This window comes from Trachurus japonicus, chromosome 24 (assembly GCF_045865225.1).
Source record: "Trachurus japonicus isolate A0001 chromosome 24, Traja_1.0".
NCBI classification, from domain to species: domain Eukaryota; kingdom Metazoa; phylum Chordata; class Actinopteri; order Carangiformes; family Carangidae; genus Trachurus; species Trachurus japonicus.
In genome coordinates, this window is record NC_140930.1 from 18,647,293 (window position 1) to 18,671,115 (window position 23,823).

The window sequence follows — 23,823 nt, forward strand, 5'->3', positions numbered from 1 at the left end:
TTGCTGATGTCATGTTCATTTCGCATCATCTAACTTCACACCTTCTTTGAACACATGGAGAAACAGAAATACAGCTCCATCAACCTCCCACCTCCATTCAGCTGAGTCTTTCATTGTCAGAAATTTAAAAAAAAAAAAAAAAAAAAAAAGCCCTTCAAAAAGCATTTTGCTGCTTTACTAAACATCTCCTTTGTAGAAGTATTTCAAGTATTTCTCTATGAATGAGAATTCTGCCTTTTCTCCAAATGGAAGTGGAAATTAACTTTCCCTTTTTTGTTCAAGAGCTACTCTACCTTGATTAGAGTAAACATTTAAATGTCCTCATAGCTACATAATTTGAGATGCAGACATATTAATGGTTTAAAAAAAAAAACATTTTGCCCTCAACTCCCACATGACATAACATCATCTTTCTCTTGTAAATTTACAATTAGTCATTTTAATTCAGCAGTTTTGATAAGGAGAGCCTTATTATGGATAAAAGATGTGCTGTAACCTGGATCCAGAATCGTCTGTCCTTATATTAGCGTTAACATTAACTAAAGATGAAATGTGAGCTTGTTCTTTCACTCCTTAAATACAGTAGAAGTCAAATGCTGTGCCAATACCACGGTTGATCTGCACCCGGTTGCATTATCTTTAAGACTGAATTCATGACCAGCCTGGGCTCCTTCAAGGAGAGACCGGTGAAATCAATCACCGTTGAAATCTCGGCGTGGTAGCGTCGTCTTCCAGAGTCTGATTATATTATTGATTTGGCTTGATCAAACAGGAGATGTGAGAGCAAGAAGGCTTTACTGACAGGCGATCGGTCACAAAGGGAGGAAATGAGAAGTGGGGGGTAAGCATCACTGTGTCAGGATATCAGTTGGTATCTGTGCAGGTAGTGTTGCCGGGAGCAGTCAGGTGAAGCAGCTACCGCGCTGGTCGGAGTGATGGATGGAGGGTTGTGATGCTCTGGGTCCATGGGTGACATCTCTTTGAAGAATTGCACTTTTTGTCTCTGGCTGCATGCAGTCTCCAGAGCGAGGCCTGACCGGCTCTGCTTTGATGGAAATATGTCTTTCATTCTTTGATCTGTGGTGAGGAAAAACAAAACTACAGTTGATGTCATCGAGTCTCACTTCTTCCACTGGGTTTAACACGCCTAAATGCTTTTGCTCAATTTTTTTTTAAAGTACAGTACGTCAAAACAAAGACACATCTTTGTGCAGTAACACAGTCTTTACGTTGTTTTGACTCTTATTTGTACTTTACCTCAGTGACGACCCCAGCAGCAATGGTGGAGCCCACGTATCGCAGCATGAAGCGGCCCAGCTCCTTGTAGTCCTTGTACAGCTCTAATGACACCGGCCTCTGGGTCTGGATCTCCACGATGGCGTTCATACCCTTAGTCAAACACCTGCACAGGAACAACAGATTGGATTCTTCTTATGTATGAAATTCAAATGATGTGAAAGACTTCTTAGAAAAAGTGCTTTCAGCTGTTCTATGTGGTTTGATGACAGCGATTATTAGGCAGAGAAAACTACAGCACCGCACACATGGTGACTTATTGCACTGTGAAGCAGCATTTCAGCAATTTTAAGTTGTTCGGTAACTTAATTCTTTTACTTTATTCCTCACAGCTCCTACAGCGCTTTTTCATTAGCTGGGAAAGAAAACCTTAACCTCAGCTCCAACAAGGGGGATTCCGATGTGTGAATTTATATGCAAACTCACTTTGGTTTCTTCTTGAGGACTTCACCGCTGCTTTTGTGTAGGACGCTAACCAGTTTCTTAATGGTGGCGGGCTCACTGACTGTCTGGTAATGCAACAATACCTGCACAGAAAAGGCAAACAGAGAAACAATATCACAGTGAATAAACATATAAATACAACAAACCAGACAGCCTGAAGCTATAATGAAAAGCTCTTAGCGGTAGCAAGTGTCCAGAGTGTGTGTGCTTGTACTTACTGGGAAGCCTTGTGTGATTGGGACCTCGATGTTGAAGAGGAGAATTCGTGCTCTGAATCGAGTACAGACTCGAATGGGCTCCTTAGGATCACAGAACACACAGCCCACACTGGAAGGAAACAGGTGTCACAAAGTATATACCCAGATATACAGTATATAATAACACATCACCAGAAAAGGGTATTGGGAGCAAAGCAGGCCTTACTGCTTTCTATAAAAGGTTTATAAATGTGCATTATATAGTGATCTAATGGTGGTAGGTTTGAGAGAGACATTAACTGCTGTTGTTTTCAATTAATATCCAGACAAGCAGCCATGTAAACCGTAGCACATCAAAGAGAATCATCATGATTTAATACTTATGTCGTGTTTCGCTTATTTACTTGATCTTGATGATGTCCATGCCGGTGACTGTCAGGCTCACATGGTCTCCTGCTGCCGCCCAGTCCAGAGCCTCGTCGTGAAGAGTAATTCCTGCAGTGCAGACAGAGTGTAAGTTTTCTGCTCACCACTGGATGGCAGTGTTTACCTCTCACTTGGTAGTTTCACTGTACTCGGATGCAGGTGTTTCTTAACCTGACAAGATGTGACTTTTACTTCAGCATGGCTTGGTCTTAGTTTAGTGTCTGTGTTTATGATTTTGGGGCATTTTGTATTTGTTTCGTCTTTCTTTCTGCACAAGTTGAACTTCTTTGAAGAGATGCCGAGGAGTCTGCTTTTGGTTATAAAAGAGTCTCATATTAATGTGGATGAATCTACGTTACCCACTTGTTAATGGGTCCATTTTCGATAAATATATTGTTTTGTCTTTAAAGTTATTTTGATATTATTATTTAGTGGTCGACTCGCCCAGCATTTCCTAGTTTCGGTTTCGGTTTCCCGGACGCTGCCCGGCGGGTCATGGGAATAACGCCACCGGATCGCTAGTTGCCGTCGTTTATGGTCGGAACTACGGCGGTATCTGATCATCTTCGAACCTCCGACTTTCATTCTTGTTTAATGAAAACATTTTTGGCAAATGCTTTTGCTTTCGTCCGTCTTGCGCTGGTCCAAGAATCTCAACGTACGCGTGAAGGCTCATGGGAAATGTAGTGTTAAAACACTTCGCTTTCCGAAACTCCTCGTAGTCCCTTTAAAGCCAAGTGGCATTCTTGTCAGCTTTTTAATTAATATACGTATGACGTTCAGAGGAACAAACTTCGTGCTCTGTTGTTGCGGAGTGACTGTCCTTGTGATTAAAAATGAAAAATTGTAGCTTATGAACCTTTACTGCCATGAATGAAGAAAATTCACCGCAGGCCGAATTAAAATTGAAACGGAGGTACCAAAGTCAGACAGAATACCAGAGTGGCAGCAGAGACGCACCAGTGCATACCTTTGACAGTGCAGGTTTCATTGGGAGGCATAGCAAGTATCCTGTCCCCAGTCTGAATGTAACCTGCCTCGATCTTCCCTGTAACACAGAATCCTGAACCCTGGTCTGAGAGGAGAAAACACAATCTCTTTAACACGAAAACGAGAAATTAAACTGGCCATAATAATTAAAATCTTCCACTGAATTTAAGTCTACGTCGTTGACTTTACCTTTGAACACATCTGAGACGCACAGTCTGAAAGGTTTGTCTACAGACCTCTGAGGAGACTTGAAGGCATCTTTAGAGAGGAAGACACAAAAGAGGAAGAAAAAAAGGAAAGGTTAGTAAATATCACAAGGAGCCTGGTGAATCATTTTCACTGTTACTGGATGAATAACACTATTTTGTCGCCTTACTGGATGCAAGTCTAGCATCTAGCAAGTCAGCAGTTTACTAGCAGTGACGGGCATTATGAACTATAAATGAACTGTAAATAAAATGTAATTCACTTTTTTCCACTCAAAATCTGTGTTTTGAGTATCAAAATGTATTTTGAAAATTAAGTTACTAATGCTCAACAGATCTGATTCAGCTAGAATAATCGTTGGCAGATTTTAACCTCAACCTCTTTTTAAACAAGTGGTTAGCCAAGCTATATGCTATAGGTTCCTGAAAGACAGTCAAGCTTTTTACGGGTATGATTTCATTCTATTTTTCAAATCAAACAAGCACTGTAATATTAAACTCCAGTCCAGACGTCTAAAGATAAACATCGACAAAAACCTACGTTCACAAATTTGTTCACACATTTGTAAGAGACCATCGATGAAAAATGGCAGAAATGCAGCTTGAACTTTATATATTATTTTTTCCACAAGTGTTAAAAGGGAGTAAACGCTTCGGGCAGGTCGATGCATGCCAGTGTGCATTACCAATCTGCTCCAGCAGGCTGAGGCCAGAGTACCAGGAGGTGAGCTCTGTAACCAAACTCCTGGTGGCGAGGTTTTCTCCTGACAGGCCGCTGGTGGGGATGTAGTAAACATCAGACTCCTGCAGAAACAGATAAAAAAAACGGTTTCAGACTCAGAGGAAATACTTCCTCTTAGCCAAATAAGACCTCTGGAACCATTCATATGAAACAACAGTTTAAAACATTGAGATAAATGAGGAGTTACAGTTTTTCTCTATTGGTTTGGCTCAATTCTTGAAACAGAAATTACATTCTCAAAATAGCATGGACAAATCTCCAAACCACCTTGCAAATGTTCACAACAGAATGGCATTTCTCATTGATTTCATCAAATTGCAAATGTCTTAGTACATGTCTCAAGTGTCTTAGTGCATCTTTGCAAATGGTTATGTACAAGTACCCTAGAGTTAGCACAATGAGCATACATTTAGCACATTTTCCAAATGAATAGATCTTGTTGATCTAAGCTGATTAGTTGATTCTCAGTCTAATGGTTGCTCTCTCCAAAACATGTCAGCATGATTTAACTGTGTAAATCATCATATGCACAATAGTCTGTTCAACTGTCAAAATTAGTCAACATACTGTAGGCTAATACCATGAAAACCATATGAATTTCTTGCAGCATTTCATAAATTCATGACAGTAATTGACAGTCAGGTGAAATTAGAACTTGACTAACGAAGGAGGAGTTCCTACATCTCAGATGACCAATCAATCAGCTGTTTAGCTACCTGACTGGTGCTGACTATGATTGTGAATGCTGCCAAACGCGTATATATAGAGCTTGGCTAGGGCTAGGGCCTGCATCGCGAGGGAAAATATCCGCTGTGATGTTGATGAAAATATGTGGCCAATCAGAGCGCAGCGTATGGATGGTCAGGAGGATGGAGATGGTGGCCAGGAGACAGAGGGTGATGACAGTGATGACCAGTGAAAATGTCTCTACTCGTGAAACTTTGTTTACTGCACTATAGGCTTGGTATATTTTTTCTGTTTTTTTGTGTGTTCATATTTCATACATGTACAGAGAACTGTAGGCCTATACATTTTGTTTTTACAGTACATAATCTTGAGTTACTTTATCTAGGCTATATGTGAATAAAAATGGTTACAATTTCCTTGGCAATATGAGTGCAGTGTGTGTGATGTCAAATTTTGGAGGCTGCTCTTACTGTAAAGTCCTTTTCTTAGGTTTCATACGTCTCTGCCATAGTGACAAAACATCTAAGCATTTTGACTTGCAGTGCTCACAGAATGCCACAGGGATGATGCATTTTGGGGGCACTGACTACTTACATGAGAAAGAAGTTTGGTTTTGACACATAAGTAAACTGTTTTGGGAGAGATATGAGGTTCTGCAGCTCATCCATGGTGTTATGCTGAACCATCCCGTTTATTTTTGGTAAAAGCACTAAGTGAATGCAAATGAGCCAAAAGCAATTGAGAAAGATCTTTGCCATTTTGATGGTACTGACACTTTACATGGTAAAGGAATCTAGTTTTGAAGCATGTGTGAACAGTTTTGGGAGAGATATGCGCTTTTGCTAGTGAGCTGTAATGTTGTGCAGAACTGTAAGACTGTTTGGCCAAATGGTCTTATAGTTTTAAGAATGTAATTTCTGTTTCAAGAAATGAGCCAAACCAACAGAGAAAAACTGTAAGACGTCAAGATGTCGATTGAGCTTGTGCCACCTCACCTTGAATCCTGCCTGCTTGAGAAAGTGGCCAAGTTTGGAGATGATTTCTCGGAAACGGTCTTGTTGCCAGTTTACCTGATTCACAAACACACATAAAGGAAAAAGGAAAAATACACAGACATAAAGTTTCCCCTTAAGCACAGCTTTGAAAAGGAAATGTGTCAGCAGTATGCCAGTGATTATAGGAAACAAGCAAATCAAAAATACAATCGCACACATCTCCCTAAGGTTGCCTTCTCTCCTGACAGAGAAAATATTAAATACAGTACAGAGTATATATAGAAGTGTATGACTTGTCAAAGGGGAATTCTGGTACTTAATGAGAGTTTAGTAGTGAATTCCTGTGTTCTTCATGCTCTGAACTTTCACTTTCCACAACGCTGTTTGAAAAAGATTAAAAAGATTTCTGAAAAGTAAAAAGCAACTTTTAAATGATTTTTAATTCTACGTCATCTACATGGATTCTGAATTCATGTGTCATCTGTGAAAATGAAAAACTCTTCGCCGTTTTGTGAGAGAAATATTTTTTGTATCTGCTGCAGTGATGTGCATCAAGTCTGACCTGGTCCATCTTGTTGACAGCCACAGCCAGCTGAGTGACACCCAGCGAACGCACCAGCAGGGCATGCTCTCTGGTCTGACCCCCCGCCTCGAAGCCCGCCTCAAACTCTCCTCTGCTGGCATCCACCACAAGCACAGCCACGTCGGCCTGGAGACGGAAACCAGAGGAAAGATCAGGAAAACAATGCGTCCACTTGAGCTCACAATGAATCCTGATGGTTGATAATATTAGAAAGCATGAACTAAAATCAAGACCGACCCTGCACACACCACTGCAACTGTTCATGTTTCAGTAGAATTAAAAATTTTATTGGAGCAATCATTTAATCTGTGGGCAATTTTATGTATTTGAGAAACAAATACTTTTAAATGCAGTTATGTAGAAATACTGAATTCAGTTGTTTTAAAATTAATTCATTAAACACTTCACTGGCTCATTTCAGGCTCATAAACATCCTCCTGACCTCCAGAGTACGTGTCTGACTGACACCTCGCTTTGCTTACAACAGAAACCCCTTAGTCACTACACGAAGAGGCTGAACGTGAGGACAGTCATATGGTAAAAAGAGAAATCACATTAGAGCCCCAAAAAAGGAGGCAGACAAGCACGCCCATGCCGGCAAGTGCACCTTCTGACACCAACACCCAAAACCACATAAGTTATTTCAAATCACGCTGACGGGTGTGGCAGGGCGATGGTATAGTGAGGGAGGAAAAGCATTTTGATCAGAGGGGGAGATTTGCAAAGTTTGAGGGGAGCTTCATGTCACGTTGAGGAGCAGTTAAAATCTGATGGTGGTTAAGCCACAAATGAGCTATTGAAACAGTCTTAAGATTTTTTGTAGATAATATTGTCTAATCAGTACCAAAAAACATGTGTAAATGCTGTATTATCAAATTACAAAAGCTGTAATATAATATAATAGAGGATTTTATCCATAATCACCACCTATTATATTAAAGATGTGTTTCACCTCTGATATTAAATACTAATCATTACCTTGCTAGATTTTAATTTTATTTTCAAATGTATTTAATTCTGTATTACTTTTCTCCTATATAGTATCTATAACTTTCTTGTGTTGCTGCAAAACTTTTTAAACAAAAAGGAAAATGCTGAGCCTTCTAAATCCCTCAAACACTCTTAATGCCTCTTAATTTTCATGAATTAGTTTAAATTTGTGATTAGTGTATGTTTCAACTTTTACAAAGTCTACCTGTGCAGCTCCTGTGATCATGTTGGGGATGAAGTCTTTGTGTCCAGGCGCATCCATTAGGGTCACCACCTTAGTGTTTGTCTCAAACTTGGTCATGCCAACATCCATCGTCACACCTCTGTAGAAAACACAAATAATTAGCGTATTCTGGCCCAAGTATGTGACAAAGTTGAAAACAATTGTCTCTATCATGTGCAGTAAAAGCAAAACTAAGGGGGAAAACAAGTGTCTGGAGTGTCTGGACCGCCCATCAGAAGGATGCTGATTTAAAATCTCAGTCCATTGCAGTTCAAGAACAACGTTTTCTGGTGGGCGAGGCTCTCAGTCTCTCACTGTATTACGCATTGGCTTCAGAAGTTACTGATAAGTGAATATGGATTCCCACCCGAATCACTTTCTGTTTCTGGCATATTTCGCTTCCGTTTCGCTCTGGTGACGACAACAGAAAGGGGGCAAACGCAGACACATTTTCAACAATAACATGTATTTCTTTGTCAAAAAGCAAAACATGTCCCAGCCAGTGCAGGAGACGTTTAGTCATTTCAATGAGAAAGCCGTTGATGACAGATCACATCCTGGTCTAGATTAGGTTGACTCTAACAATACCTGCAACTGGTCAAATTTTGACTCAAATTTCTTGGTTTATCATCCTGAAGAGGACAGCAGGAGGAGACAGTTTCGTAAGCATCGTAACTGCACTTCATGAGTGTCTTTATTTATCCAACCTGTGCTTTTAATGTGGAGGGGGGGATTGTCTTGCTGCCCATGCATATTTTGTAGCTTCAAGTTCAAAATGTTACCTGTCCCTCTCCTCGCCAGTTTCATCCAGAACCCAAGCGTAAGCGAAGGAGGCTTTGCCCGCCTTCTTTGACTCCTGCTCGTACTTGTGCATGGTACGTTTGTTGACGTTGCCCAGCAGGTAAAGCAGGTGGCCCATCAGCGTACTTTTACCTGCATCCACATGACCTGCAGAGAGAGAGACAAATGTAATAATACCAAAGGTTTAGTTCTGTCAAAAGACAGGAAGTGATCGAATACAGAGGCTTCGGGGGGTGGAGAAGATAGCAGGGAGAGATGAAGACAGACTGGCTTAGACAGGAAGACTGTCGTAAGAGAGATAAGGCAGGTAGGGGGAGAGAGAACATTAGATATGGTGAAGGGAAGCCACAGATGGGAGAAGGAAAGAAACAGAATTGCACAAGTGGAGGGAGGTAGACAGAAATGGGAACAAGGATAAAGGGTGAGAGGGGGGGAAGGGAGAGGGCCGTGGTAAAACGAAAGGTTTCATAGGCTGTGGGAAACTAGAATCATCTGCACTTCTGAAACTACATAGTCACCTTTTCTAACTGAGAACGAGCAAAATATGATCAAGCAACTGCTCCAGTCTGCAGTTCCAACTTTCTCTCTCAGTGCTGCTAAGCTAAGACACACTCGCACCAAAGAGGGAAATCAAACATTGCATTTACATACAGTATCAGACAGTTAATTGCTGCTCTTGTGTAATCAGCACATAGTGTACATTCGCGAAATAAAGGATATGGGGCGGAGGCCGATTTCCTTTTTTTTTTTTTTTTTCTCCCCACCTCACACCAGCACATGTTGCAATGTTTCCCCCTCATGCACACTGTTTGCAAAATAAGAAAAGTGACTTTTGGAGGGAAAATGGAACTCCCTAAGTACAATACAATTACAAATTTTGTTGCTTTATTATTATGCAAAACCCCCAAAAAACAAAATGCTTAAGTTGTGTAACAAAAGCAAGCAGTACTTCCTCTGTGTTTTGTGTGCTGTATGGAGGGAGTAAGAATATCTTTTTCTTTGGCATGTATTAAAGTTCCATGTTGCAAGTGGTTTCTGTGGTGGTGGTGCTGTGCTGCTTCTTCCTACCTATAACCACTAGATTTAACAGAGGTTTGCCCCCCTGTCTCTTCTCCAGCTCAGCCTTGATATTGATCGCCTGCCGGGACTTGCGGCCCGGGGTGGGAACTGTGGAGGGCTCGTCCCCATTCGACCCTTTAGATGGGGTCTCGGGACGTTTGGTGGGCGTCTCTGTGGCAGGTGCGGTGTTTGCGTTTTCGGGACTGCAGCCGCGGCGAACCGAAGCGGCGGGGCTGCCGTTCTCCGCCGTGCTGAGGAGAGAAACGTGGGCGAGTATTAATCATGATGAAACTCAACTCTCTCTCTCCTCTGCAACAGATGTGAATCATGCCAGCGTACAGCTTCCAAAAATCATTAGCAGCAGAGGTGTTTTCAGATACCTGGGAACATCGAAGCCCATGGTCTGCTTCTTGCCAGACACGGTCATGCGAGCCACTTTGGGAACCACTTCGGCGTCCACTTTATTGTGAGAAGCATCTCTGCTTTTAGCTGAGAAAAAGAGAGGAACAAAATAAACACTTGCTTATAAACAATGGCAGTCATGACTCATCGTGGTCTCTGACAACAGGAGCATATTAAAATTTTCCTACAGTGCATAACAAGACCTATCAGTGATAATCAGCAAAGATAAATGTTCTATACATATTAGTTCACACTCTCCACATTTATAATGTACTGTACTTTACTGTATAAAGATCATGTTGATGTAAATTCACGCAATCAATTTGGACTTGACAGTAAGTGGAGAAGCAGACTGAGCATGAGTCTTAAACATGAGGTTTTAGATTTTCCATTTAAATTTACCAACTTGAGCACATGTTGTGACATTTCCTACATCTTCTAATAATAAAATAAAAGTGTGGGAAAGCTTATTCAGCAATGTACCGCTCAGTGTGGTGTTAGGACATCCAGAGGATATTACCACAATGTGCTTGTGACTGCTTTCCTGGTCACAGTTGCCACTTACCGGCATAAAACATACATATATTCTTAAGTATGGGCATGTGATGCAATTGGTTGCACTCTCATATTCTGCAGCAGCGAGACTTGTTGATATCAGTGCTTTGTCATCCCAGTCCCAAATGGCCACCGGTCCCAGTCATATCAACCTGCTACTGATTCATTTAGACTGCCGAGCCTAGTGCACACCGTGTGCATGTGTGGCAGCGTCATCCTGGTTCAGAAAGGGTTAATTTCAGAAGTGGCCGTTGCCTCCCGTCTCCACGTAAATAGAGCAGTGTGACACAGCGTTTCGCAGAATGAATCTTGTGAAAAGGTGTCACATCAGCAGAGTGCAGGGCTGGAGGTAAATGTGTGCTTCGTCACATTATGTGATACAGATATGTGTATAATACATGTATATTAACTCTACACCGCTTCTACAAGGCACACACAACACACACGTAACCAAAACTGATGAGGCAACGTTAAAGAGTGATGTTGTTGATCATATATTGTAATTTTCCTTTTATGCTTTTGGTTCATGTGAAAGCAGAAAAAGCTCATAATTGATATAATTTCAATACTTCGACCTTTACGAGCAAGAAACTGCTGCTCCCCTTTTAGATAGATTCACCTACTCTTCATCTAAGATTTAAGGTTCGCTAACAAACCTTCTTTATCTTAAAGCTTTGACTTGTATTTTATGCATTGTACTAATCATTTGTGTGTGAGCTTCGTGCAGTTTATTCATCATAAAAAAAGCACCCTGAGGGAAAATGAGAGGAAAGGAGGTGTCATTCACCAGTATTATTAATGGACTTTCTCTAACCAGCTTTCTCTGAATGACTGGCTCTGCATTACAGAAAAAGTCCCTCTCATTCTGAAACACTGATATATGAAGCAGGCAGTTCATTGCACTCTGAGGAGGCTTTTTTCTCTATAAAGCACAGGCTTTTGCACACCATTTAATCCACATTGTGATCAATATTAGTTTAAAAGGTTTAAAAGGCAACAACAACTCATTTGAAAAAAGGGGTCATTCAAAGCTTAAATACACCTCTAATCTATTTCTCCAGAGAATGTTCTGAAAACCTCTCATGCTTGTAAAAGCAGGGCCTCAAACAGTTACAGATCTCCAACACCATCTTCATCACCGAGCCTCTGTGTCATCTGATGGTGCTCTGTCGTGCAGGATGCAGCAACATGAGATAGAAGAACAACTCTGGGGAATTTGGGTTCTTCCTGCAGCTGGAGGCTTTTCTTGTCCCGACTACAGTGACGTGTTGGTTTCTACCACCTGTGTCAAACAGGAGACCGGACGACAGCTTGCAGTCCACTCACATGGAGCACAAGCTGAGACATGTGGTCTCTTTAGATGATAAAATCGTATGGATCAGCAAAATCTTTCTTTTAACCTGGGGTGAAACAGACAGGTGCACCCTACAACACTCCCCTAAGGTCTGAAGCAATAAACAGCCCCTTTTTTTAACTACTGAACATGTTGCTCTGTCAAAACACTGTAATGCCTTCGCAAACAACTGACTTGCCAGATAATTTTTTTTTTTTTTTTTGGCTAGCCTGGGGGCAGCACTAACAGTGGGGCGGCCTGAGAACTATAGAGCACAATCAGGTTGGGAGGCTCAGAGCAGTATCTCTTTTACACTGTTTAGACTGGCAGGTAAACAGTTGGCCCCCTTCCATCCAGGATTTCTCTTGATAGAGGACCCTTGCAGTGACTAACAGTGAGTGACTCATTTGTACTACTTGGCCTGAGGGCCCAACTGAGCACAGGATAAGAGGAATCCGCCCAGGATATGCAAATATCAACCCTCTCCCCCCCTTGTCCAAATACACACTGTCATCTAAAAGTCTCCGTCTGTGTTTGACAGCATCACGAACACATACACTGAATATTCAGGAAAGCGCAAAACTTTCTCAAATCATTGGTTACAAAAGAAAAATCGAGCACTATGTGAACTATTGGTCACCACCATTAAAAATATTAATTCTGATGAAAAAATGTGGATTTTGAAGCTCCCCACCACTTGAGGCCGCTAAAGGCTGTGAAAGTCAAGAATTGGGTTTGACTTGGCTCATATCGTCTTAGTCCCATCGAAGGGGAAAACAAGGGGAAAAACATTCACTGATTCAACTATTGTATCTGAGTCTGAGCCAATATGACTGTGTCAAAGTTACCTCTCTTTCAGTTTAGTTTCATCTTGCTCGGGCTGCTAAAAAAAAAAAGTTCAGATACAGTGTAGAAAACCATGTGTGATGTGACTAATAGTGCAAATAGCATGAAAATTTAAATTCCTGCACAAGAGATTCCCACCAGAGGGGACAAAGTAAAACCATCTGCAGCAGTGTATATCATGCTACATTTCGGCACTCCATTGCACATTGTAGCCTGTTTTTGCTCCAAATTAACAGCTGTAGCTGTGAACCAAAAATAGATGTTAGACTCTCCATTCACATTTGTAAATTTGATAAAGACATGAATGAAAAACAACTATAAAGGAAGGAAATGAGAGTGTTGGTTGAGGGAAAAGCTCTGAGACCCACCTGACCACTTTCACAATGAGTTGCACTCCGACACACATATATATACGGTGTCGGTACCACCTCAACCCTTCTTCAGATACATATCCTCATCCTCTACAAATACCTACTCAGCAGTCGGCTTGAGTCATACCAACTACCTGAGAACTCTCACCTACTGTGTCTGTAAACACACCGGTATTTCAAAACAGAACTATGGTGAGATTAATGTCTCATCCTCAGCACAATAAAAAGTCATGTCGAAGCACGTTTCGGATTTATATTGTTCGCCAAAATAATTTAACAAATATGTCGTTCATATTTTAAGTGAAGTCTGTGGCGCACCCTCTACTCTGACTCCAGCTGATTTTTTTTTTTTTGAGTGACAGACACAACTACGCATTTTCCAAAGACGAACCAAGGCATAAGGCCAAAGATTCTGCCATAATGCATTCATTAACATTTGTGTGAATCACCAAACACCTGCAAATGGTAATGAATAGCACAGTCGCATGATTAGTCGTATTAAAATCTTAATATTGAGTCACACCTCTAGGTAATTGCATTCCCACATGACAATGACTCAGCTCCAAACATGAGAAAATCCCTGCAGCCAAGAAGAGCTTACCATTTGGAGTTTAGAGGAGAACAATGGACAGCATCATCCGCCTTTGTTTTCTGAACAAGGCTTCAATATCTTGTGTACTAGGCCTACATTTATAAAGCAGTTCGATATTAACTTGCACAGTTAATGTTGCACTGTGTGTTGGATTAGGGATGCCACGATTACTTGTTTTCACAATTCATCGTGGTATTAAACGCCACGATTATTTAATCGTAAAGGTTCCTAAATACCGTCACTTTCCAAAAAAGATTATGTCGGAACGATCGGAACCAGATCAGCGCAACGGGCACGGAATGAAAACAAAGTTACACAACAACCGCGTGTGTAACTTTGTTTACAGACAGAGATGCTCGCGAGTGGTAAAGCTTGGCAGAGGAAGACTGATTCTCTCATAGCAGCAGACATATTAAGTTGATAACGGCTCGCCAGCCTGTCAAACATCCTGCAATGAAACAGCAGCCAAAGGAGGAAATACGTCTGATATTAACCATCACGTGCGCCAAAGTAAAGGTAAATACACAGTAACTGGGTTAAATTACGTTAATGGGATAGTTCAGCGTTTTTGAAGTGGGGTTGTATGAGGTACAAATGGCCATTAGGTATAAAATCTGCCGTAGAGGGGCAGTGTTTAGCTCAGTTGATAGAGCACCCGCCCTGTGTGTTGAGGCTATAGTCCTCACTGCAGGCGGCCCCGGTTCAAAGCCTGCGTCGAACAGCCCTATCCTGCGTGTCATTCCCCCCTCTCTGTCTCCCATTCCTATCTCTCCATCTCAACTGTCCTGTCCATTAAAGGTGAAAAAAGCCCCCAAAAAATATACTTAAAAAGAAAATTTAAAAAAATCTGCAGTAGAAAGGTAAGAAAACACCGGCGCAACGCGCTGCACCGAGACACACGAGAAGTCCCGTCTCAAAATAATACACCAGTTGAAGAGTATGAGCTAAAGTAAAAATGTACCATGCATCGGCTTCTCGGAAAAAAAGTTTGTTTATCTGGAACTAACTTCAAACCTTTATTCTCGAAAAGGACATTGAGGTTTTGCCCTCATTTGCAATGTTGTCGAGATCACAGCAGTATTCAAGTCAACCAACTCACTCCACACACAGTAACGTAACACTGAATAGATAGGAATTTAAATGTTAGCACGTCATTTGTAAGAAAAAAAAAGATTAAAAAAAAAAAAAAACTTCAAACAGTTGAATACTTCAAACATTAATAATTGGTCCTATATGAATAGATACTTCGTAATAATCGTGATATTCGTGATTATTTCTCTGACAACCAAGAAAATCTATAATCGTGACATCCTTAGTTGGAATCATATTATTGGTCTTGACATAGAGAATGTAGAATGTAATATATGTCTATAATAAAAAGTGTCAGAGGGAAATGTGATAAAAATATATAAGGTTTGACAAATATCGTACATAACTAAGTTACTAACAACTACTACATATTCAGTTTTTACTAAAAGAGTGAACTGGAAAGGTATATAAGAGTTTACTAACATCCTTCAGCAAATTGGCTCACAGTTGAGTACTGTAGGCCCCTCAATAAGTTGGTGCGATTTCTTTTATCATTCTGCAGAAAAGAATCATTAACGTCAGAGACCAAGCTATAACAGCACAACAAGCAAACAATAAATGAACCAAGAAGAAGGCAGTGTGCATGCCAGCTGCAAACTTCTTGTAATATAAAGTTTTTCCATTTAGATAAAGACTTGTGTGTTACTTTTAGTCTTTCTTCCTGCGAACATACCACACCACAACAAAGCATAGTAAAGCTGTCTATGTCCATAAGCACTGGCTTTCTTTTGACCACTTGCTGTGTCTAAAAAGGTATTTTCCAGTGCTGGCACCTCATCACAACAAAACAATGTTTGTGCAACAAGTACGCCTTTGCAGAAATGCAGAGAGTCTGTAAAGACACAAAATGATTTGATCTGACAAAGCCTCTTACAAAGCTGTGAAAGTCGAGAGACATGATCAGATTTTCCTACGTAGGTGGTGTAAAAGAGACAGAGAGTAAGATGATCGGCTGTGTCGAGTCGATGTGTGCTTGGGGTGACATTTTCTCCTTGACTGCAGCTTCCTGCTCAAAACCCACACACTGGCTCGCCTTTAGAGAAAAGGACAAAACAGTTCATGGACAAACCCACTTGTTAATAGGTTATGTGATCTTTTGAAGACTGTCTCAGTGCAAAAGCTAAAAATACTGTGCATCATATCTTGACTCTCAAAGCAGACCACAGCATCCCTAATACACCTAACTGTTTCCAAACATAATCCTCCCAGGACTACACTGACAGAAACCTGTTTAACTTCTAATGTTTGACTTGTCATTATTTCCACTATGTGCCCTTTATTGCCTATCATTTCCCTCAGGCTCCCCAGTCTATGTTTGACACCCCGAGGGTCCACTTCACTCACCTTTCTGCACCTGTATAAAGTTTACACATGTCAAACCTAAAGCCTTCCTCCCAACTCAAAAAAATACTCAACACACCAGGCAGAGTGAGAATATGACTCAATCATGGTGAAATTATTACTCTTTGCTCTTCTTCTGGCTCATAGCTACAGTGCAAACAAGTGTCCTAAGGACAACACTTAACCAGTTTTTAGGGTTTGCCAGACAACATGCGCACAACAGGACACCTTACAGTTGTTGCTGTTGGTGCAAGATGTTATCTGCCCTTGCCTTCAAGCAGTCCTTGTTCATTCTTAAGTTGTAAAAATTCACTTCTTTAAGGGGAGAGATTCACCATTCAAACCAATACCAATGACTCACACTCAAAATGCAAGATGACTTAAAAAAACTTTGGCCTAGCCTGAACAGTGCAAACACTGCACCAGATACATAATGTAGTTTTCTTTCCCAATCAATCATTTCACCCAGAAAATAATCGCACCCTCTACTCAACCCTTAAATGACTTCACATTGATGCCATCTACTCCACCCTTTTGACTGTTTCTGAATGAACAGGTGTCATACCCAACTTGTAATAAGTGAGGAAACTACTGTACTGATTTTACTGTAGAATCCATTAGAGAGAGAGAAAAAAAAAGTATCTTTTTAGACCCAGACAAACAGACGCACACCCACAGACGACCAGAAGGACACGCCCAGACACAGGCGCACTCAGAGTACATAAATTTAGTCATCTTTATTTCAAAATTAACAACTTAACCTCTGGCAACTTGTGATGACACACCCAGTGTAAATCAAACCCATCTGTACATGGTCATATTAAAAGCTCATAAAAGCAAGGAAAGAAAAAAAACTTTACCTCAGGTGTGAAGGAATTCATTTTGATGTATTCAGTACACTCTTTATTCACAGTGCTTGCATTCGTAACTCATTTAATCAATGTCAAAGAATAAAAAACGTGTGTGTGTGTCTGTGTGTGTATTCTCCTCTTGCTCTCTCATGGGAAAATCTCCAGGTGTCCTCTAAACCAAAAAGTCAACCCCATGATCTCAAACACAGGCAGCAGTAAACCAGTACAATGGTTAACTGATCCATATTCCAATAGCTGCAGCACACCTGCAAACAAAATCAACCTCTTTTTCTCTTTTGAGGCTTCATGCAGCTCAGAGCTAGAAAAAAAAGAGAAGAGAAAAAAAAAGGGGGCCATGCCATGAGAGACACTTTAGTTTTCCCTGGCTAAGATTACACTACTTGCACTACACTGTCATACAAAAATTAAAAAGCCAATGGCTATCAAAGCATACAAAAATACGACTCAAAATTTAAAATGTATACCTACAGTAACGACAATTTTTTTCTAAAAGTTTTTAAAATCCTTTGATATATCCTTTAAATATTAGCTGCAATTTGTTTCGAGCTGCCCAGGTGGTTCTGAGTAGTTCATTCTTTGTCGTGTTTGACTTAAAAAAGAATATTGTTCTGTATACAATAGCAACATAAGATTTGTCTCTTTGCCTTAATAAAAATAATGCATGGCATGCCGGCCCGTGATAATACTGTTTATAGAGTTTTTAGCAGTGTTCTGCAGTGGGTATGTCATTGTGTTCATCTGTTGGTCCCAAACGTTTCCTCACTCCACATGACTGGTTGTGGGTCACAGCAGTTAGTTAGAAAGACTCAGAGGTAATAATGACCCTGAGAGCTGCATCACTTTTAAATTCAGTCCAGTTTGGTGGAGCAGAGGGCACCGCACCACAAAGATCTGAGGATCTCGAGTGAGTCAATTTAGCACCAATTTGGATGCAACCGCAGTAAGCGCTTTTCTTTCTTCCTCTCTCGTCTACCTGGTGAAGGCTTTTTGCTGATTAGCGCGGACAATGTCGTCAGGTGACGGTGTGTCAAAGCAGAATGGTACAATTGGTGAAAGTGGGGTAAGCTGTTCTTTACATTTGTCCTGCCATTTACAGAGGAAGGGCTGGTAACCACTTCCTGTCTTCTGACTTCTTATTTTTCTCTTCAATGCATATCTCGTCCTCCTCTGTTGTCTGCGGCTCTGTGTCGACAAGGTCATGGCAAATACTGAGGGTGTTGCAAAAACTGACGAATCCAACCTCAAGGCGACTGAAGCCGGACGGGAGAGTGAGGAGAGGTCATTGTCGAAGTGACGAGGGCCCGCCCCATGTAACTGTGACATGAGTGTGCTCAAATCAATAGTCTGGCCTGGATTAGGTTGCCTGGAGTTTTGGTGGTTCGGTTTGTGGTCGAGCTCACACTTGACGCCGCCATCTGAAGTGCTTTTTGCCAACACGCCCGCCTTCTCTGGTTTTGCTGGTGAAAGGAGCGAGGCGAGGGAGTACTGCGACCCATATGAGGTGGTTGAGGTTTCGCCTTTGTGTTCAGAAGTCAAATGTGACAAAGAGAGCAGCTCAGAGAGGCCAGGTGGTTGTTTTAGTGCATTTGCAGTAGATTCAGTGCTGACGGGTTGAGGAGAGGCTGAGGAACTCTTGGTTTGATGCTGCAGGGCTAGTTGTGACAGTGAGACGGCCCCACCCTGGCACCTTGGAGTAATGTTGGTTGGTTCAGAAGCAGTAAGTGCGTCTGCTAGTCGTTCAGTGCCCTGTGATTGAGACTGAATGTGTGAGCTCCTGTTTTGATGCTGTGAAGCTAGCTCAGACAATGAGAAAGTTTGTGCAGTTGCAGCAGTGCCCTGGCACTTCACAGCAATACCACTAAGGGAAGTAGGAAAAGAGTTGCTGATAGTCGGGCTGTGGTTTGAGTGCTCCTGGATTAAATCAGCCAGCGATGGGCTCCCCTTGGGATCAGCCTTTGTGGTTTTACCAGCAGTTCCAACTCCCACTAAAAGCGGATTGCTCTGGAGAGAAGAATTGAGATTCCCAAACCCAGGAGGAGCAGCCAGAGAAGAGCCTGCAGTTGTTAGTTTAGGCTTGTTGAGTGACAGACTACTCAGTGAAGCTGAGAGGAGGGATGGAGTGGAGCTGTTTGATGCTGAGGACATGTTTAAAGAAGCCAGTGTCCCCAACGAAAGGCTATTTGGGTTAGACATAATGGACGGTGGTGAATTCGGTCCTATGGCGAGAGCACTTAGTGAGGGAACACACAAACCTCGTCCTGCATCAACTGCTGCCGTCTCCTTACTTTTCTGCTGATGCTGAGACATGAGCTGTGCTAGACTGACACCTGAACCAACATTTTGACGGATAACATTTTGATTTTCAGAGCTGCTAACCACGAGGTCAACCTTATGTTCAGACAAGGGGTTTGGTGTACATGGCTGTGAATGTTTGCACCCATCAGATTTTGGGTTATGTGCCTCAGATGTAATGTCTGTGTGAGAAGCAGACAAGCAGGCTCCTTACCTTACGAAAGCCAATTGCAGGTGTCGAAGAGGAGAGACAGCAGGCCAGATGAATCATACCATAGATGTAAGGGGGAGGGGAAGGGGACAGAAAGAAGGCATTTTGTTAAACATTTGCATGATAAAATGTGTCATCCCACGCATTGTGTGAAACTGTTGCTGTTATGCTTTTATGTGCAGAACACTAGTTAATAGTATTTGAAATTTCATTTTTTCCAAGTATTTTCTGGAGAACGTTGACAGAATGTATTCTGTCAACATATCGTGATCCAGTTTTAAATATAAAGTATTATTTCCATTGTTTATTAATCTCTTGAACTACAATCATGTTCTTCCATTTCTGTGCATCCTCTCTGATATTAATCCCTTATTTGACTCATCACAATCTAAAACACCCACTGTGCAGGCAATACTTATTTTTTTAACGCTTCCTCTTTTGTATTTCCAGTGCTCTTAACTGGCAAGCTTACAGATTTGCACCAGACTCCCCAAGTCACAACTATGTATAACCTTACATATACTCCTTTTAAATTATATATCATTAAAGCCAGTGGGGAATGGGGAATGTTCAGAATATTTTTGGCTTGAAATCAACATCTATAAATAAATGGTATTGATTCTTGAACAAGTGGTACACATACACAAGGCCTTGTTTTTGCAGTATGTACAAATAAAATCAGCTTCTGCTGAATTATTGACTCGAATTAACTCAGATCTAACTCAAATAGCAACATCACAAGAAAAGCACTCACAATGACTCATTCACTTTGTGCATTGGATATAAACATTCTCAATTATATAACAACTGTAGGCCAATCAACAACAATGTCTGTCCAACAAATTCATCAAATTTGATCAGCTCTAGGTGTACCTTTCTCAGCCGCAGGCTCTCGTTTGGTTCTTTGCGGAAGCGGTGCTTTCTCCTGGACGGGTCTTGCTAATGAAGCTGTCTCCGAATCAGCACTTTTAACTGGTGCTGTTTTAGTGTCTTCGGACAGGACTGCATCCAGGGCCTTCTGTGGGTCAAATCCACACCTTACGGCTGCCTGGCTCAGGACTGAATCTGGCATTGCATCTCCTAGCACTGCCCGCATATGATCCAGACAAGAATACAGCTTGGCTACAAAACAGAACACACAGATTCATCACAGCAATTGTATTTGTGATCCAGAAACAGAGAACACATTAAACACTGAATGATACTTGTAGAAAAGGTAGAATAAAAATGCAACAGGACCTTAGAGCCACTCTCATTTGTCACTTGTATAACTTTATAAAGTTACCTTGATCAAGAGGGTCAAGGTTGTGGCTGGTGGTAGGGGACATGGGAACATCTTCATCTGCATATTCTTCCTCTTCTAAAGGTTCCTCTTTTAGTGCTTGCCTGTCTTGACGTGAGTAGATGAACTGATTCGCTGAATAAATCAAAAACATGTATATTTATTGGCCAATCTGTGGAATAAGATGTCAATTTAAAACTGTGTGATGTACATTTGATCTCATCAACCAAGATACCAACCTGTTGCTGGTGATATACAGCAGTAGTCATCATCCACTGACTGTCCATATATGTCATCATCATCAAAGTCTAGAAAAAAAAATCAGATGTCAATCAGATCATGAATCCAGAGAATCAAATGTGTCCTTTCCTGTGCTTGGTAAAAAACATTCACGTGTACTCAAAGGGGCTGTAGTAAAGAGAAAGAGTCCTTTGTGACAGGTGTCACTTTGCCTCGTCAGCAAATTCACAGAAGGCATAACAAACAATAAACTGGAAGCCAGGTGATTTTCTACCGTGACTTAACCGCAGGTTTGATAAAATTGGAAGCTAATAGGTAATAATACCAGGAAGTGTCTTTATGCCACATTCAGCTTTGAATTAGAGGCTTGTAATAGTCCTACCAAAAACACTGGAAAGTTAGCTAGCTGGCTAGGTAGCTGTCATTAACTTTAGTAAACAAAACATTAGCTAACGTACAACACTGAGTTGCTATAGAGATAACGTTACCACCATTACGGTTAATAATCATAACTTTATATTCAACAATGCAACTTTATTCTGATATTATATCACCACTGTGCCAGGTGCCAAGTAACACGACAGCAACATTATCTTGCCAGGCAAACTAGCTACTGTTAGCCGCTAGCGCTAGGCTACCATCAGTCACAGTGAATTGTAGCTTAGCAGCTAACGAGTTTAGCGGTTTGAGGCCTCGCAGTGACGTTTAAACCGTGACCAACACTGAGCTAAGGTTATCTACCTTCATCGTAGTTGTAACCTCGAACATTTCTGTGCCGAGACATTTTGCTTATGTGTCGTCTCTCGGCCCCAGCGAAAATGTTTTTCGGCTCACAGACTGTTGTAGCATGTGTCTCAGTGCCTCGCTGCCATTGCTGTGACTGTCGCTGCTGCTGCTGCTGCGTGAAGTTACGCCCGCAGGGACGTCAAATTAAATTCTACACCCTCAAATGCATCAAAAAAATAAATATTTTTAAGTCTTTAAATTTATTGTATTTATGCGGGGGGTTTTTCTTGGTGGCCAACACTGTAGACATTTAAAAAAAGATTTAAAAGACTTTCTTTAGAGATAAATTTTTCGCTGACGTAACTTCCGGTTGCAGTTCCTCCAACGCGGCTTGGGATCAGATCTCCCCATAGATAATGAGATCTCCCAAGCAAGCCGGTCAGTGGGGCAGCTTGCATGACACAGAGAAAAACTGATTCCTAGTCGGTGTTTCTTGGGTTGATAATAATCAACTGTAATAATAAACACTGTTTATCGGAATGAGTAGGAGGGACATAAAACGTAGATGCAAATATTAATCATTAATCACCACACGGCCTCACAAGAACCTATTTAAACTTTGTTTCAACTGTAAGGGACCGGAAAGGGGATAACACTTGAATCATAACTTCTGTTCTTGAAAACGCAATGAATCTCATGGTAATAAAAAATTATGGCTGATTTGATGATGATGACTGCAGTGAATGACGTTTCAAATTAAATGTAGCCTATATCTGCTTACACACAAACACTTCTTTTTAATTTAAAATATATATTAATGACCATAAGAGAGAGAATCACAGAGGAGCAGTGGCAAAGTGATGAACAGCTTTTTTCCCCCCTCTCCACATTTGACAACATAATTGTCACACACACAATGAGTCTGCCTGCATGAAACACACAGGCTACAAGCTTTCAATCCCACCTATGGTCTCGGGTGTGAATGTCTAACCCATTTTTTGTCAAAGGTTATGCCCTATGGTTAGAGACCAGCCCATGTTAGCCCACACTCAACACCTCGCACAAACACACGCAACCAAAGAGTGACATAATTTTTTCCTACTAATTTTGTACCACAAGAAACATAGCCTATCTACCACAGAGGGGAAAGAAATAAGATGCAAGTGCTTGTGTTATTGCATTTGCAAGCTTTTGCACTTGTTTTTCTGTAAATAAGTCTTCATACTCATTAATGTGTGCAGGTGTGTGCAAGTGTGGTTTCTAATACGCTGTGTTGTCCTGATCTCATCTATTGTAGCCCATGTGTCAGTGAAAGAGAAGAAGATGAAAATGTCAGACAATAATGTGATACCAGTGATGCAGGTGAAGTACACTTGCACATCTGCATGGTGAAATGAAATATGAGGTTTGGCGTGTCTCCCCAACCTAAAAATAGAGCAGAATAAAGAAAGACATCTGCTTAGGTAATTGAAAAGACCTTTTCACAATGAATGGCTCATATTGCAACCGGCAGTTTGACGAAGAGCAGACTGACAGAGTTTAGTAAGAACGAGAGGGGGATCATTCATATCAGGAGCGGACGTTAGTCAAGGTGTTTGTTATTTATTGTGGCCATAGTTTTACCTCTGGTTAGGGTTAGAGTGTGCGCGTCTGCGCGTGCATGTGTGTTTCTAAGTGGGTGGAGGTTTCCCCTCTAAAATTCCACTTCCTGCGTTTTGAAGTCTTAGTTGCAGATCTACATGTCAAAATAAACAACTGTGCACATGCACACATGGAACACACATACAAATAAACACACATAAACATGCTCTTTTTACAGGGTCACACAGGTGACACAGAGGGAACTCTTCCTTTCCATCACTGAAATGTTTCTAGGACATTTTAAAACCAAAGGTAGCAAACAGCACCTGATCTGTGATGAAAATGGAACATATTGCCTAAGTGTAAGGTAGACACAGTCTCAACAATTACCTTATATAACATAACCTACATAACCAAAGGCATTTAAAAAAAGATCTTGCTAAACACAACA

At 41.2% G+C, this 23,823-nt stretch overlaps 1 protein-coding gene across 2 annotated transcripts; it reads right to left on the reverse strand.

The window, feature by feature from the left end:
* On the reverse strand, positions 1 to 21,961 carry hbs1l (HBS1-like translational GTPase). Of its 2 annotated transcripts, XM_085770820.1 has the most exons (18): positions 21,807 to 21,961; positions 21,065 to 21,133; positions 20,829 to 20,960; positions 20,417 to 20,665; positions 10,020 to 10,128; positions 9,649 to 9,890; positions 8,562 to 8,727; positions 7,762 to 7,879; positions 6,546 to 6,692; positions 5,984 to 6,058; positions 4,246 to 4,363; positions 3,543 to 3,611; positions 3,334 to 3,438; positions 2,342 to 2,432; positions 1,959 to 2,067; positions 1,723 to 1,823; positions 1,258 to 1,402; positions 1 to 1,077 (listed from the first exon to the last, which is right to left on the reverse strand). In XM_085770820.1, exons 1-18 carry the CDS (start codon positions 21,847 to 21,849, stop codon positions 1,066 to 1,068), a joined length of 2,100 nt encoding a protein of 699 aa, XP_085626946.1. In that variant the 5' UTR covers positions 21,850 to 21,961; the 3' UTR covers positions 1 to 1,065. The 2 variants fall into 2 exon arrangements, with proteins under 2 accessions (XP_085626946.1, XP_085626947.1); XM_085770821.1 differs by lacking the exons at positions 1 to 1,077; positions 1,258 to 1,402; positions 1,723 to 1,823; ... (9 more) ...; positions 9,649 to 9,890; positions 10,020 to 10,128 and adding an exon at positions 16,891 to 19,541.
* Between the last annotated feature and the right edge of the window lie 1,862 nt (positions 21,962 to 23,823).